The sequence below is a fragment of the Numenius arquata genome, chromosome 7 (genome assembly GCF_964106895.1).
Source record: "Numenius arquata chromosome 7, bNumArq3.hap1.1, whole genome shotgun sequence".
NCBI lineage: Eukaryota > Metazoa > Chordata > Aves > Charadriiformes > Scolopacidae > Numenius > Numenius arquata.
The window spans coordinates 18,706,630-18,724,530 of NC_133582.1; the positions used below are offsets into that span (position 1 = coordinate 18,706,630).

At 38.0% G+C, this 17,901-nt stretch overlaps 1 protein-coding gene across 2 annotated transcripts in view; it reads left to right on the forward strand.

Annotated features, from left to right (window-relative positions):
• NT5DC1 (5'-nucleotidase domain containing 1) overlaps positions 1–17,901 on the forward strand; it is a 141,092-nt gene that overhangs the window by 74,503 nt on the left and 48,688 nt on the right. For both annotated transcript variants that reach the window (XM_074150749.1, XM_074150748.1), the window contains exon 7: positions 16,989–17,163. In XM_074150749.1, coding sequence (XP_074006850.1) covers positions 16,989–17,163 — 175 coding nt within the window. The remainder of the gene's footprint in view (positions 1–16,988; positions 17,164–17,901) is intronic.

Sequence of the window (17,901 nt, forward strand, 5' to 3'; positions counted from 1 at the left end):
GAATATTTCTAGAAAACCTATTTTGGGAACATAAATTATCCTTGATACTGAACTGGTATTATATTTAAGAGTACCAAATTGTAGAGAGAAGGCAATTTCTGTATCCATCTGACATGAAGTATTTCAAGGGTTTAATCCTAGTCCCAGGGAAATTGATATTACAAATCCCTTTTACTCCTTGAAGGATCAGGACCAGGCCATCATGAACAGGTCATATGGCTAGCAATGGAGGGGACAAAAATACTTGAAAAAGCAGGAGTTTGACTGATGCCTGGGAAAGGCAGATTAAAGATAATGACAGAGATATTACAACCTCCCCCGCAACTACCCGAAATATTTCTCTTCTGTAATTTTAGTGTATTATTACATACTTTAATTGCTCTCTCACTGAGATTAGAAAGCATTATTGGTGAACAACCAAGTTGAAATTTCTCTTGAACTTGAACAGTTTCTGTAAAGATGAACTCCTGCTTCAGTTGATCAGTATAAGGCATGTTACGGTCCTTCAGTTCTCAACTACTACACAAGAACTTGATAATTCATATTATGGCATTATTTGGGGGGAAAAAAGTCTCAACATGGTAGAAAACTTCGTATAAGCCAATTTTCTGGGTTTTTTTATTTGGAGCAATGTCGTTCGGCTGCATTAGAATTTGGACACATGCCTACAACTCAAATAAGGCTGACTGAGTAACACGAGACGCTTACTGTGTAGATGAACTTTGTGTGTAGCAATTGAAATGTTTCTTGCCTGCCTAAGATTGTAAGTCACTCAGACAAACTTCTGACCACACCGTGGGGAAATACTGTCACCTCTTTGGTTTATTTCTCTGCACTTAATAAGCCAAAGTACTTTTCTCAGACTTGGACTCCTGCAATCATCTCTATATGCGTTTTGTTTGGCTTACATAGAGGACATTTTAAAGAAGCTGGAAAGGAAGAGTTTAAACTCCCCAGATGAGCACTGTGAAAGGTGTTTTTAGCATGGCATTTTACATGGGGCATGTTCCCAGGCTTGCAAATGGCATAAAAAGTTACTGCCTGCCAGATGAGATGGAGTGACTGATTGTATATGGGCACATTAAACCTGTCCCCACGGTGAAATAAAGCATTTGCCTAAACGAGGGAGAAAAGGATGCAGGTGTGCAGATCCAAGGTCTCAGCTGCCAGATGGCAACTGCTTAGATTTGCTTGTTTGATTACTTCAACAACACAGAAATTAAAATGAGAGCAGGAGTAGGGGCAAAATTATCTTGTGTCTTTTGAGTGTATAAAATTTCAGTAATATGTTCGGTCTGTCTCTTGTCGTATTTAGGACCATAAAATACTTGAAGACACTTATCCCGTTGAAGTCAGTAAGAATTTTATCTTGGGAATATGCAAAATTCCTTAAGAGTCATGCTTCTGTCAATCTATAAAACATACAGAGTCAGCTATGTTCAAGTACCAACAGATACACACATATCAAATTGGATATAGCTAGAAAGAATCAGATGAAGTTACTTAGGCAGCCTATGGCATGGTACTTTTTGTTTCTGTATAGCACCTCCACTCTTTGAGCAAAAATATTTATGCAAGAATGCAACCATAGGTCCGGGATAAACCAAGAAAGACTTTTATTAACGCAATGATTGTGGTGAGCTAATCATGAAAGAGTATGAGGTTAAATAAAAATTTCAAGAAAGTTTGTATTACAGCTTTTCTATATGTTTCCATTCATAACGTGTGCTGCTGTCCTCATATTTTCTAACAATGCATTTCTGTAAATGAATTAATATATTCTATAAATGCAGTCACATTACTGTTTTCATGAACAGTAGCCATTCATACTATAACCACACGCTGGACATTCACCTTTGGCATCTAAATAGCTACCACATCAGGCACCTCACAGTTTATTGATTTCTCCAGTCCTGTTGCAGCTTACCTAAATATTGACTGTTGTTCCAGTCCTGCCTGTACCAAATCTGTCCACAGCAGACTCTTCTTGGGTGGATTTACGTTGTTCTCACTTACGAGGATATATTTCATTCTTCTAGATTATTTTTCCACTTGACTATATTGTAATTGCTAACTGTCTTATATGCTCCTCTGTTTTACTTTCTAGTATAGTTTTTATTGTATGCCTAGTCATTCTAGCCAGCAGTAAAATTGTCTTACCACAGTTTGAATGTCTGCGAAAGGCAGGCTTAAGTTGTAACAGCTGGATGCAGGCACTGTGTGTCCGTCCTCGCTTTGATATCTTATATTTGATTACGTTAATACAGAAAACATACCACTGGCAGAACCTCCTACGTCTTTGATTTATTAGAAACCTTATTTCATGTATGCAGTGAGTGAAAGGAATAAACACTAACAGCATTACATTGGATTCCCTGGCTTATCCCAGGATGCTGACATAAACCGTAGGCCAAAAGTTCTGAATTTTCAGAGAAAGCCAGCATCACTTTTACTATCACAGGGACTTTGGCTGTCCAACCATGGGAAGAGTATGAAGGCAAAAAGAGAAATCCAAAGATAATTTTATTATTTTTTTTAATATACTTTTTCGTTATAAGAGAATGTGTAAGCATATGCCCAAAATTCACAAAAAAATACATTTCAATAACCAGCAATATCAAAGATTACATATTATTAAGTAAGTACTATATTGCAACTTATACATGCAGCTTTGGCAATTGGGTACTGAAGCACCACACAATTCCATGGAATCATAGAATGGTTTGGGTTAGAAGGGACCTTTAAAGGTCATCTAGTTACTCTTTTTGGTTTTCTAATATGTTTATGGCATTCCAGAATGCTTACCTTATCTACTGGTCTGACTCTGTAATAAGCTGTCCATCTCATGGCAGGATGTTCTTGGATGGATTTCATATTTTCTTACATAGGTGTGTAAGCTACATTACAAAGCTCTCTTTGTTACTGAATTTCACTGAAAAAAAACCTCTTTGTTACATAGACTTGAAATTTCCTGCAGCTGAACTCCTATATGAAAATTATCTCTATTTATAATCAAATATATTTTTATCTCCAATTTTGTCCTACATAATTTTTGATGTTACTGTATTCTGTATTCCTTTTTCCATTAGTGGTAACAGTACCATTTATAGAAATTTTACGTGTGGAAAACCTTTAAGTAATCCAAATGTCTAACAATTATATGAGCAAATAAGAAATGACAGTCCTTTCTCTAAAAGTTCTTAAAGTCTTTGTGAATACACACACCTGAAAATTTAAAATTTCTTTATGTACAGTTACTGATTTATTCTATCCACTAGCCCATAAATTTGTAATTATAATGGTATAATGGCATTTGCCATAGAAATATGTTTATCTCTCTGTACATATACATCTTACATTCACATATGTAATATGAGTACATACAGATTTTGTTTTATAGCAGCCTTTACCAATGAATACGGATACAGGCAAATTCCTGAAAGATCTGCATATAAACATATCTGGTATAGTATTATCAGACAGGGTTATGTCTTTGATACTCAAATGGTTTCTGATACCTGACAATTTCCATTTAAACAGGAAAAGAAACCTTCTTTCTACTTCTGATTCTTTTTGCTTATCTTGACTCCTTATACAGCAGGGAAATTCCTTTTAAAAAGCAATTGTGACGTAGCTACTGTTACTAATATAATTTAAGATTGGTTCTGATAGGAGCCTTTTAATTATAAAAATAGAAAGGTCTCCTTTGTGCCCTATATCACTAAAAATAGTCTGAGACCAGCATTAATTACAGATACATTTTGCATACTCAGTTCATGTCTTCTAGTAGAAAGAAGGTGATAAAAGGAAGCCCATATAACACATGATATTAACACAAGAATCTGACATTAATGTTCAGGTGTCAGTCCAAAAAATCAGGGAATGAGGATTAAAATGTTAAGTCTTATTATTGCAGAATGCATAGAGCTACATGCAAATGTGCTGTATATGTCAGTGCCTTTGGCATGAATGGTAATTTAAAGCCTGAAGCTGAAACGGAACTCTTTACATGTCTGTTTTCTTGGGACTTAATAACCAGTCCTGCAGTCTGGAAAATAGAAGAGCTGTTTGTGTGGTATCCGGTTTCTTCATAAATAGTCAGGGAAGAGTTTTGTTGCTCTATGGAAGCTTCCTCTACAAACATTTTAAATGTCCCATACTTACAAATATGAATTGTTCATGTAGTCTTTCATAAATACTCCGTCCTGTTTGGCTTAGCCCCATGTAAGTGGGATTTGAGTGGCAGGACTTTCTTCCTTGCAGCCTAGTGAGGTTCGAGTGGTAAGCAGGCTCTTGCCTTCTGTTTATTCTCATCAACGAAGTTTTTAATTGAGGGTGTAGTGCAAGGAAAAGTGGAGCGGGGCTGTTGGTGGTGGAGTGGAGGTCCACAGAAATCCTCCTGCTCCACAGCCCGCACACCCAAGGAGAATAGTGGGAGGATACCTAGGAGTGCCCACTGCTGTAACAAGTGGTGTGAGTTCCCAGCCACCCCCTTGCCAGGGTGCCAGCCACTGCACTGCAAGCAGATTAGTGACAGAGGAATAAAGAAATGTTTTTTCAACTATCATTCTCAAGAAAAAGGTATTAATATGACTTCAGTAGACCTGAGGGACTGAGCCCCATAAAGTTTGCATCAACAGAAACAGCAACAGCATTTCAACAGTGCTGTAAGAGATACTCTGTTGTCACGTAAATATTTTTATTATTTCCAGAATTTCATGCTAGTAGCTGCAGACATCTATACAATGTCTTTCTGAAGAAAAGAAAGCCAAGAGTTCTCACTAGACCCTATAGACAACCTGAAATGGCAAAGTGGTCGGTCCAAATACATACGATCTATCCACAGTTTGTTACCATCCGCTTCGTGCAAGAGGTCTCTTTTAAAGCCAGAGCACACCAGGATGTGTATCCAAATGTACCTTCAAAACAGTTTTGACTCCACTGTCCTAATTGTAAAGTAGCTTCTTTGACATGCGGGTTTCTTCAAGCTTGTATGCTAGCTTGCTATCAATTTGCCCATGCTGGCATCTATGCAACTCCATAGAAATAAAATCTGCCAAAAAGTTGAAATATTTCTTATAAGAAAATGGCAGTGGGACTGGCCATGAGAGTACGTGATTTTGCATTAACAGTTAATTAATTTCTGTTCAGAATGAGAAAAAAGGGGAGTTCAAGCATAGCAGGTATCCTTACACAGACATTTATGTGGCATGTAAGAGGGACTGTGTTCACATCATTCCTTTTCTGCCAGATTTAGGTTATAATTTTGGACTAACTGACATTTCTAAAGGATGAGCTTGAAATACAGAGCCAGAGACTTAATTCCAGGTTTGATGATTAGGACACCCACACGCAGAGAGGTACTGTAAAGTTTGAGTACTTGTTGCCATAAGAAGTGGAGAGGCTCAGATAAATGAGATTAAAGCACAAAATCAAAATCACGTCAGCACCAGGATTAAGCCAACTGGAACCGTGTACTTCTGCCTGGCTTGCAAAATGGACTTGTGCCCAGTAAGCAACTGCCAGTCCATGTGCACGTGAGTGTTTCTCCCTTATTTCTTTTTCTTTTTTTTTTTTAGGGATTCTGTTTAATCCTAATACAGGACAGGGGAATATCTGGAATCCTAGAGAAGTTCAGGAGCTAAAAATAATTGTTTCTTGCACAATTCTGCTTACAGAAACCCTTTCTCCTCCTGATTCTCACTCCTGGGATTAATCTGGGCTAGCCACCGTTCATTTGAGGTCTGCTTTACATTAAGTGATATTTACAAGATTCATTTTCATCTGTTTTCCCTTCTTTGGATAATGTTAAAACAGAAGATTCAAACTAGGAGATAAAAGAATTCATAACTTTGAAATACAGATTCCCCTGGGCTCTAAACTCCAAAATTCTTGTACACAGACTGACCAGCAAGGACTTTCCAACAGCGCTTTAGGTATAAATTTAAATAATTTCTTCTTTTCCATTCTCCTTAAGAGAGTGATGAACTCAACACACAGGCTTTCCACAAAATTAGTTAATTTAGTTTTGCAATTTTTAAAACATTTTTAATGGAGACAGTACATCTTATTAAATTTCTAGAAAACAGCCTCTTTTTTTTTTTTTTTTTTTCCTCAGGCTGATAGCACTGTAATAAAAATATACAGGTCTTTTTGCTCAAAAGAACAGCATTAGGAATTGAATGTTCCTCTCAGCCCTCCTGTGATCATTAGCTGGTGCCAATGGGAGAGGGATGGTCTGCAATGAACGTAGCATGAAATCAGCAGTCTGTCTCTCTCTCTTGTTTTGATGAAGTTGTCAGACCTATAGTTTGTGTATTGTTCAGATTGGCAAAAACTGTGTTATTAATAGCAAGAAGTCAAAAGCTGTGCTGCTGCTCCTTGCTGAATTCATTCCCTTTACTGCTTACAAGGAAATTTTGTTTCTGTTGTAATCATAGGCATCATTATCCGTAGGTGAGGTGGATAAATATGAACGCTAGCATCACTCATTAAAGCAATGGGTAGAGATGAGGGCGCATATTCATTTGTAATATGTAATTATAGTACTTTAAGGAACTATAGAAGACACCTTGCATTTAGCCCTCCACTACCAAAGGGATGGGTTAGGTGTTCACTTCCTAGCAGATATTTTTCTAGCCTCCTTAAAAAAGACCTGCGCTTACAAGACCATACAGCCTCCTAGGCAGCTTTTCCAGTGTGTCAATACCCTTCAACTTGGAAACTTTGTTATCATTTCTAATCTAGACTTGGTTGTAGAAGCTTAAACTCACTGCTTCTTGACTCACTGACCTTGGTCTCAGGGGACAGATTATTCCTTTTTTCTTTTTTTTCCCCAAAGCAGGAGCTTTCTACGTGTTTGAAGACTGTTATTATTTCTCTCTAAGATTTATCTTTAAGCTGTCAAATCACCCAGTCTTTTCTATTAAGCCTTCCCCCCCACCCACACCATGACCTCTGATGGTTGCTGTTTGCGGATCGTTGCCATTTGGGGTCATTTCTGTGGAACGGCTCGTTTCAGTTCTGTTCTGTCTTTTAAAAGTTTTATCTGAAAGTTTTAGGGGATTTCCCAAGGCTGTTCTGCCTTCATGGAGGCCAATAAATAGAGAAAAGGAGGGAAAAACAAACAAAAACCCAAACAAACAGAAAAAAATGAACAGCCCAGGAAATGGCAGGAATGTGTCCTCCCGACGCCCATGTTTTGATGATTCTTGGTAAGAGAGGGGCTGCGGTGCAGCTCCCCAGCCCAGGGCATCCTCCTCTGGGCCGCCCGCGCTGCCCGCCGGGGCGCTGGGGGGGAGGATGCCGGGGGGGGTCGGGGGCGGGCTGCCCTCCCGCGGGGTTCCCGGGAGCCGGGTTCCCTGGAGTGGGGTTCCCGGGAGCGGGGTCCCCTGCTCGCTAGATGGCACCACCCGTACATCGTACCGGAGAAAGCCCGCCTGAGAGGATGAGTTCCCAGCCAGGGAAGCGTTCTCTCTCTTTCCAGTACCCTATGGCTGAAGTTTTGCCACTTATATGGCAAAGAAGTTATGTATTCATGTAGGCTTTGTTTTCTGCAACTGTGCTGGCTTCTTAGAGGTAAGCGAATGCCTTTATACCACATCTTACTGTGGTGTCTAACTGTAACCTGACTGTCCTCGTCATTTAAGCTCTTTGGGTCTTATCCTGATGGCCCTTCTTGGTACGTCTTCCAGGTAATTTCCTGTATTTCTTTAATACACGGGGGCTGGAAATACACTTCTGCAGTCTCATCCAGGAACTGGTTTATGAAGCCTTTTAGGCCAGAACCATGAAATGTACTTGGTAGATATGTGATTTGAGAGACGTATTAACAGGATAACTAGTGTGAGATCCCAGGCACGAAGACTGTTTCATTGTATGTAATAAAATATGACAATAACCTTAACAGAAGGTGATACATCACCTACAGTAGAAGTAGTTACTATTGAACACTGCTTGTAAGTTAGAATAATCATGAGATCACAGAAAGCACACATGACTTCTAACTTGAATTTTTATCATCAAGAAGAAAGGTAAATAACCTGTTACACATCTCCCTTATTGTCGCACTCTTCTGTATTGTGTTTTATTTTATGTTTTTGTGATACAATTTTAAGAGCCTCATTTTACACCTAGTTCTTCCCCCTACCCCATTCTTGCAGACCTTGTTGCTTGCAGTTTCCTGTTACCCATCAGGTCGCTGTTGAAGTGTGGATGTGGCATCTGTACAGGAATGTTAAGTAGCCAGCAAAAGTGGAGTCTACGTACAGCTCTTGATCCACCTGTACCCATTTGGAAAGTTTGCAGCTGTAGACCCAGAGGCTGGAATTAACACCATTTGTTATTGTCAGTGCGCAGTTCCTTGGGAAACAAAAAGATTATTTCTTGTTTTAAGAAAAAATACTGGTTTTCTTTACAATATGTATGCATATATGTATGTATCTTCGTATGCGTATGTGTGTTAGTATATACATGCGCATGTATAAGAGGTATATAATGCTACTGCTTCCAGTAAAAATATTTCTGAGAACTTTAACTTCATTCTTACTGTAACAAGTGACTCAAAGCAGCTGTCGAAAAGAGTTTCAGTTCCTCCCTAGAGCTATTTTAAGTTGAGATCTACAGAAAAGGGAATTGCCTGTAATGTCTTCTTGGTGGAACAGTACAACTGAGTAGGACTTTTAGTTTGTTTATCAGCAACCTGTAGTCTGGGTGTCATTAGAAAATATCTATGGACTCTATTTTATTTCTTCTGTGCATTTCATTTCCACGCCAAACATAACAGCACATTTCATGCAAGCCAATGGACTCAAGTAAGCCTCATCAAATGTATAAATAAAAACATACTCTAATATTTGACTTCCTGACAAATTATGTGCCAGCATTTCTTTTAGACTACAGCAGCGTCCTGAAAAGATCCCATTTCCCACCTTCTTAGCTGTATTCAGTTGAACAAAACAATTTCCTCCTTCTGTCCCAAATTGTTTTGCAGGTTTTTTTGATATGTTTACCAGGGGATGTATTTTAAAGTTGTGCAAGTTGACCCCATGTATAATTTAACAGGCATTTAAGTATGCAAAGTTTTTTGGGAAAAGGTCATGTTCAGTGCAAATAGTTATAATGTATATGAAAGAATAATCTCAAATATACTTTTACGGCAAAGAGCAAGCTTGTGTGACAAATGAAGGATTGGTAGCTTCAGCAATCTGAGTATGGGTAAAGATGGAGATTTCTAGAATATTTATGATAAATCCCCACTGGTAGCTTGTCTCCCTATAAAACCAGGAGTTAAAAATGTTGGTGATGTTGCTTTGAGTAATCACTATATCAGACTGCGAGCATAGGTAAGTGTATTGCATGAATCCTGTAAGAAGACATTCTTGACCATGGGAAAAAACCCAGATTTTTCCACCTGCAGAATATTCACTTTAGATGTTCACACACTGCAGTAGGGATTATGAAGTTCTGGAGAATCAGACTGATTTAACTGAATATGTTTTTCCAGCAAATGATATAAACCCTCTGCATGGGTTTAGTGCTCAATCTGTGGGTTGCAAGAATGTCATCACAAATTAATCGATCTCATTCAGTTTGATACATCTGGTGTGTTGCACCGCAAATTAACATGGTAATGTAAAGCAAGGAAGTGCATTATTTTGAGAAAGAAATAATTTCCTCTAAAATGTCGCAACAGATCCTGTCCTGCCTCCAAAGTATGTCCTTCCTGCTTTGTAGTATACTGTGGAAACATTGCTATGTTGATGTAAATATTAATATAAAACCAGAAGGAAAAGAAAAACAAGGAAAGAAAGAAACACTGTTTCCAAGTTTTGTATATACAAAACTATGGAAGGTCATTCAAACTACCCACATCTAGACACCTTTCTAACAAATGTCATGTGCTAGCAGTTCTCATGAAGTCAGGCTGTAAACTTTGCCGCATACCACATGCTTCTCATGACTTTTTTTAATTTGTGTTGTTATCCTTTACTTAAGGAAGGCATCTGCAAGCATGGGATGAGACAGGGCAAGGAAAGCAGGGTGGGTCTAACTCTGGCAGTGGGAGCAGTTGTAGACCAGCAAGGCAGAGGTGTTCTGAGCTGATCTCAGCAATTTGGGAACTCTAATAAGAATAGATAACATATATGAAAATAGCCTGGCTTTCTCTTCCAGTGTCTACAGACCTCAAAAAGAAGGAAGAATAACTCTACATGCAAAAAAAACATGCAAGCATATGGCTGTGGCACGCACTCCTAGGAGACTTGACCGTTCTGCAGCCAGGATGCTGCTGATGCGATGGGCGATGAGGCAGGACTAGGAAGCAAGAGGGTGAAGATTAGGGGCAGACCGAATTGGGCTGTTCTTTCAGATAGGAAGTGGGGAGTGAGGAGGGTGTCAGGAAATGGTAGTTTTTAAGCTTGCTTAAAAGGCTTTTGGGAAAAAGTAGTTACCAATTTATGTTTTCAAGAAAAGATACAGCCTCACCTTGAAGCTGATTTTGGTGAGGGCCAGCCCTGGAACCTGCAGCCTTGTGGTTCTGGGCTGGCCATCTTAGGTCTTCGGTCCACTGAGAAACACAGATAGTGGGGTGTGGGGGGGTGATGTTCCGCTAAGAATCTAAGGCAGAGCAGCAATAACCTCTCATTTTGACATAATGATTTCCATGTAAATATAGCTAAAGGACCTGTGCTGTTCCTGACAGCCTTTGGCACTAGAATCTCACCTCAAAAACATGAGGGTGGGAGAAAGCATGGTAGTTCCTGCCTCATTATATCAGAGCAGAAGAGACAACAGTGGCTCTCAGCTGCCTTAGAAGAATTTCTAGTTGTTCAGCCTCCTTTTGAGACCTCTCTTTAGCTACCAAAGCATTTTAATTTTTGCAGTAAGCTTCTCGTAGGCCACAGGAGTAGAAAGTGAGTAGAAGAGGAAGTGACCCATGAAATATTTTTAGAGGTGATGTTTTGTGTGTGTTCTGCTGAAGTGTTTCATTCAGTATATTAAATATTTATATAGCCCTGCAGTCACTATTAATCCAAGTAGTCATGTTTTCCCTAGCCCACCATGGATCCTGTCCTTATGGTCACCCCCTTGAAATTAATCAAGGTGAACACAGAGTTGTCATCACTGGAAAATAGCTTATTATTTTAGAAAATATGATCTATTTCTGCCTCGCCAGAGCTGGATGTTGCTAGATATATTGAGAAGGTTAATGTTACATGAGCTATAAACATTTTCTTGGACAGATACACAGCCAAAAGAGGCAAATGCAGCATCAGTTGACCCTGTATTTCCATTGGTAATATGTGATTTGTTCAAAATGGAAGTGCCACATGCAAAGAGTTTACTTTATTATCATAAAAATCCTTACTTTTCTGAGAACATAGGAGGAAAAGTTTTCTCTTTAATTTGATGTGACATACTGATACGTGTTCTCTATCTATGGGTAAGCATTATTAATGGAATATAACTTATCCTTAATACTGGTCTATTTTTCATTTCTCTTCGTACTTCCTAGCTCCTCTGTTCTGTCTTATTTGTGCATTTTTTTTTCCCTTTTCTTTCCCATTCTGTTCCACTTGTACATCCAAGAATAGCTTGAAAGGTACTCTGCTTTGTAGGCAGCCACCTGTATATCTGGGAATGCAAGCTAATTCTCAACTTCAACAAGCATTAGGACATTTGCCTCTTCCTAACCTCCTATCTTCCTGGACTCTCTTCCTTTTATTCTGTATTTAAAGGTCTTTATCTCTGGGTGAAGGAGAGGGATAATTTATCTCTTCCTGCTGCTCCCCGCTCCTGATATCTGCCTGAACCCAGGCCTCCAGAATGTCACAATATTTTGCCCAGTCATCACTGCTTCATACTTCACTCTGCTTTCTTATCTGGCTTTATATTAACATTTCCTTCCCTCTCTCATTTTGCTTCTGCTGCTCCTACTAGAATACACACTTGAGCTTAAATTAAAGGAAATGAAAGACATCTTATCTAATGTAATTGTAACCATCACCCTGTTTCTCCTTTACTTGCTTTCATTAGATGAAACGTAAATTCTTTTGCAAAATCTTCTGTAATTAGGGTATTTTTTTTTGTGTTTCTGTTGAACACTCGTGTTAGTTGTTGATATGTTTACTTAGATGAGAAGAAGAAAACAACAATGGTCAAAGAAGTGTCTCTTCATTCTGAAAACCCGAAGTGCTGTAAGACTACAGTGGAAAGCAATATACAATGAATATTGGCTGCATCATTGTTGATAGTAACACTTTATTTCAGCTCTATTCTGTTTATCAAATTAATCACTGTTACCTACAAGCTGCATTCAGACAAAAATTAGGGAAGAAGTATAAGTTCTTACTCACATCAGAGCTGCAGAGAATCTGGCTATGGGTATTGATAGCTAAGCTATCAAATTGCCTTTGAATTTAAAAGAGAGAAAAGTCACATTCCAAAATACTACTTTCATTGTAAGAGATGGTTAGTTGTTAAAGCCACTAAGTATAAGCTACAAATTGGCAGCTGAAAGTTTATTTTTTTTGGCTGAATTGTAGGGATTTTTTTAGCCTCATACCTCTCTGCTTAGCTAAATTGTATAAATAGCAGATAAATTATTTTTAATTCAATCAAGTAGGTGCCTCTTAGAAGCAGTGACAATACTGAAAAATACACTGTGTTCCTGTGTTTTAGTTCTGGACTGAAACCTTGCCAGAAACATGCCTCTTGAACATTTACCTTTTTTATAATCCAAATTACAGTTAAGGGATAAAAACTGCAGTGTCCTGGCAGTGCAGATTTACAGACGTTGAGTCCAAAGGAGTCCAGAGCCAGTGGGGTGTAAACTGACCCTGCCAAGGAGAAGTGGTGTAATAAGGAGCACAAGAGAAATCCACAATTATTTTCTCCCCAAAGAGAGGTATTATATTAGGACATCAAACTGCACACATCAATAAAGTAATTTTGTGACTGTAGTAGAGGAGGGCGGTTGGATTAAAGACTGGATTATTGTCTGTGCTGGAGGATTTCTGCCAGTCACAGCAAGCGTTACACACTCGGGCTCTTCCTGAGTTTGGTGTGGAGGTTCTTCATTTCCAGCTGTACATAACTCCCATCACACTTGCTATCGCATCCGCATTACAAGTAATTAAACTGTAAGGCAAGACAATGCAAAGAACATCTTGATCAAATTATAATGTTGGATGAGACAAGAAAAAACTAACCCCAAACTGGACACTAAGGGAAGCTCCGATAATATACATAGAGGAAATTCTATTGCTTTGAAAATACAACAGGACGTAGACCTGATAAGAGGCTCTGGCAGGACTTTAACATGTGACAGTTCTAGACAACTCATTTTAGTTACTTATATTTCTATCTTCTGCTTAAAAAGGAAATATTTTTTTCTGAAAGGATACTTAGTGGCAGTTATTATTTTTGAAAGTGTATTTGGAAGATGAGTATAAATCCCTACTCAGGCTAGCTGCTAATTTACTATCCCAGGCTGTATTTCAGAGTTTTCAGATAAACTCCAAATTTTTTAGTAACAAAAATGGAAATTGAAAAACTGCATTTGCTCCATGGCAACATGCATGTAATAAATTACAAAGTTGTGCATAAAATGCTGTGGCGTCTGCTTTCCTGCTCCACGTCAATGGATTAAGTTTTCTTGTACAATCACAGGGGGTAGATATGTTGATTGTTATGTTGAATGTCACGGTTGTCTTGTTTCCAATTTCTTATGAAATGCTTTCTTATATTTTGAGAAAGTGTTTGCACTGCCAAAGAGCCAGGGGTTGCTAGTGTAGGCTTTGGCATGCACACAGATAGCTGAAAGCAATAGAGACATTCAAAGTGAAAGGCATTTGTTTTCTTATTGTTGTTTTGATTTCACTGATTTATGGATATGCATAAATACAGGTCAATGTCCATAGAGCCATATGGTAAGTGATAGTCATAAAACAGAGGGATCAAAATGTAGATATTTTATTTTGGGCAATGTACAGATAGCAAAGTGTCTGTTGTAAATCTTGTGGTGACCACAAGTCCCCCATTTTGATACAGTGAATTTGTAGACCAACAAAGCTTTTCTAAAGCGTGCTTATAGTTCCATTTTTAAGAGTATTTTGAAACTTGGATGGTCCACAAGTGTGATCAGGAAGGTACTGCAGGCTATAGACATTTCTTATTTCTCAAGAATGGTCTTTGAAGAAATACTTTTCTGTCTTTCAAGAACAGAGCTGTATGACAGTTGCTTAAAATCACTCATTACCATTAACTCACTTTTTCCTTTCCTCTGTTGGCTCTGGTAAAACTAGTTCTTTTCTGATTTCTCACTGACTTCGTGCTGAACAGAGTTTTCTTACTATTTTTGTGTTTTTCCTGCTTTAGAAAAACAAAGTGCAGCACATGGTGTAGTGGTAACATATATACCCTTGGAAAAAATGCTTCATTTCCCACTGTCAAATCATTCCATTTGATTGTTAAGGTTTGACATGATGCTATTTCTCCATAACATGTTAAAACTTCCAGAACTCTTTTTGCCAACAAGCTGCCCGTGGCTCTGCTGTCCTCCTCAAAGCCCACTCTTGGCCTGGGATAACAAGCAAAGTTTTCAGCTTTTATTTTATTTGGCTTTCAATAAAATCTTGCAAGCCTTGGTGGTTAAACTCCTTTACACGTATGAGTATATGTTTGACCAAACTGTCTTCACCAGACGCAATAGTATGTTAGGAATTAAGTTAAACTCTACTTTCCCGGGCCATGTCCCAGGCCTAATTACAGTAGAGTATGCTTTAATGAGGATTCTTCTAAGGTATCTCTGCCTGATAGCCTGATATGGCAAACAGCCCAGAGGCAAACTTCAGATCCCAGTGTCAAGAACTGATTCATTGCTTGTCTGCAATTAACAGTTGGGCTTAAGGGTCCGGATAAAAAACTAGATTAAGAGTCTCTTTCAGCTCATTTGTTGAATCCAGAGTTGACCTTTTCCACTGCAGATATAACTCAAAGGCCAAATATCATAGTTTCATCATGTAGCAGATACTGCATAAAGTATGGACAGAGCAGACAGTGTTGATTAAATTTACTTAAAGTCTTTAAATTAGTTGCACATCAAAGAATAGTTTTACCTTAGGGTAAAAAGAGTGATAGATCACTGTATATATAAATGAACTTTGCCATCTCTCTTTTTAATTGTTTGAACCTGTGAGAGCTAATGCCAAGGCTGCTTTGTTCATGTCCCCCTTCATTTCTCATGTGATGTTGTGTGTTTTCCAAAACAACAAAGAAGAAAAGCAGTTGTAGCATACCATATGAAATATAATTACTAATGATAATACTGGAAAAGAATAATGCAGCTTCTGCTCCTAAAAGCTATATTGCTTATTGCAAACAAAATTCACACCCCGAGAAAGAGGGGGAGAAAACACTACAGGAAACCTTCTTTTGTAAATCTGCTTCATTTAATCAAAAAAATTATTGGCCTTGGCTGGCTCTCAAGGCAAACGTCATGGCATCCCATAATGCTGGCTGCAGGAACAGGCTCGTATTCCCCTGGTACAGGCTGTTACACAGCCTGACCTAAATACTATGAAAAATTGCAATAGTGACCTGGTTATGAGTTGGGAGATTTTGTTTGACTCTTCTCAGATATAGTAGTGCACTCTGTAGCTTTAGGGAAGAAATCTGTCAATTCACAGTACAGAATAAGACATTTTTGTCTCCTGTGTAGTTGTAGTGATAACACCCAATTCAAAACATCTTTTGGAAGACCTTTTTTCCTACCGTCTGTAGATGTTTGAATGTGTAATTTATGAAATAGTGCTATGTTTAACACCTTTCAGTCTTTCTTTGATACTACTGTTTCAAACATACATGTTCTCTTTCATTAAATAGCTAAAGTTCGAGTGGTTTAAATCTTATTTTTTCAAACTAGAGAATAGCATTACTCACATACCAGAAGGCTAAGTAATGTCTGGGATTTATTAAATCATTCAGCAAAGTTGACCACAGACAGTTGCATATAGAACAAATGCTGGAAGAAAAATAATCTTCTATGATGATGTTCATTATACTATAACACACACAGATTGAAAGCCAAATACTTGGTATCATTTCTGTCCCTACAATTATTATATTTCTTTTTAGACCTTTGACTATCTTGATATTTTTGGTCAGAGGGGGGTTGAGTACAAAGGAAATATGTAGTCTTAGATCATAAGAATGATAAAAAAAGGCAAGGTTAATGTTAATTTGATGTCTTGGTAAAATAGCTATGGGTTATAACAAGGTAAATATTTATTGGTGACTTTACTGCCAACTTAGTGTTATTGCATACTTCTTAAAATCTTACATTCCAAGTGTATTTGCAAAATTCTGTTGCTGTTATATTCAGCAAAAGGAGCATAATTGAAGCTGGAATTGTAATTGGGTATTTTTTTGCATCTGTTCCTACTGTTCCACAAACTTTGTGAGTTTGTTTTATCAACCTTTCACAGATAAGGTGCTAATTGTGAAAAAGGCAAAAATATTAAAATGGATGTTATTGATCAGGCAATGCTAACCTAAAGTGTCAGAAGTAACTGAACAGATGCTCTTGGAAATTTCAGGTCCTTACCATTTTCTAAACATCAAACTCATTTTAAAATCACAAATTGAGTATCCAAAAATTGAGCAAAGGGAACAGGAAGTATCTATTTGCTGTGAAAGACTATAATCTGTAATTTATGTATTATTTACTCTCAGGAGCAAAAAATCATCAAACAAAATAACTATGGAAATTCCATAATAAAAGAAAAAAGTCATACAAACTTATTTCTGCTACAGTGTATCCTCTTGATTTGATTGGTTTTTTTGGTTCATAGAGTTACAACCCAGGGAAAATTTTAAACTTTGCTTTGCCTTTTTAAATTGTTTGCACATAAAAGGATATTTGTTGTGTGGATTAAGTGGTTTGTGAGTAGGATTGGATAATACATAATTATGTTTTAATTTTTTAGAAGACTGTGGGATGTATTTCCCAGAAGTGAAAAATAATCCAGACAAATATTTGCAAAGATGTCCCGAGTCTGTAAAAAAGTGGCTGAAACAACTGAAGAGTGCTGGGAAGATTCTGCTATTAATTACTAGTTCTCACAGTGACTACTGCAGGCTCCTGTGTGAACATATTATTGGGTAAGTGCAATGTCCATTTGAAATCCTATCTGCCAGTCGGCAACTGGAGATAAGCCTGAGGGAAGTTAATTTGAGTTTCTTTATGTGTTATGGACTATTTGGATCTGAGGTTTCTGGTGTTAATCTCTCTTGTAGAGTGTAACAGGGAACCTGAGACAAAGTAGACTATATATAAGCCTGTGAGCTGTTATCTGACCCACAGTACACTTATATCCTGCATCTTCTCTGGGCATCAGATGGGATTGAAGATGACAGGAAGTATCTTTCCGGCCAACACCCAATTGGGGGCATCATCTGAATCCCAATTTTACCGTAACTTTTTGCTAGACTGCCTTATTCCAGCCACTCCCTTTCTGTGCTCCTCAAGTGGTGAATGCAAGTAGTAGTAAAATTTCGTTTACTTGCAGTAAATCTGCATGGAAAAGCTTACAAATACTGCTTCCCAATGGTGGCTTCCAAGAGATGGTTGTGCATGAGAAATGTGCGTTTACAGATGACAGCAGAAAAGATAAAACAGTTGATTGCACTTGGTAATTGATTGAGATTGCAGCTGCTGATGCCAACAGCTGTTTTCTATCTGTAATGTGTAAGAACGTGACTGGTCAAATGAAACTTGTTGAAATGCAGCAGAAGCATCACCTACACCCCTAGAAACCAATAAATCAGTGATGCAAATAGTTAGGTGGGTGACACTGTGAGACTATTCAATAAATAAATCAAAGAAACTAAGTAGCGCGA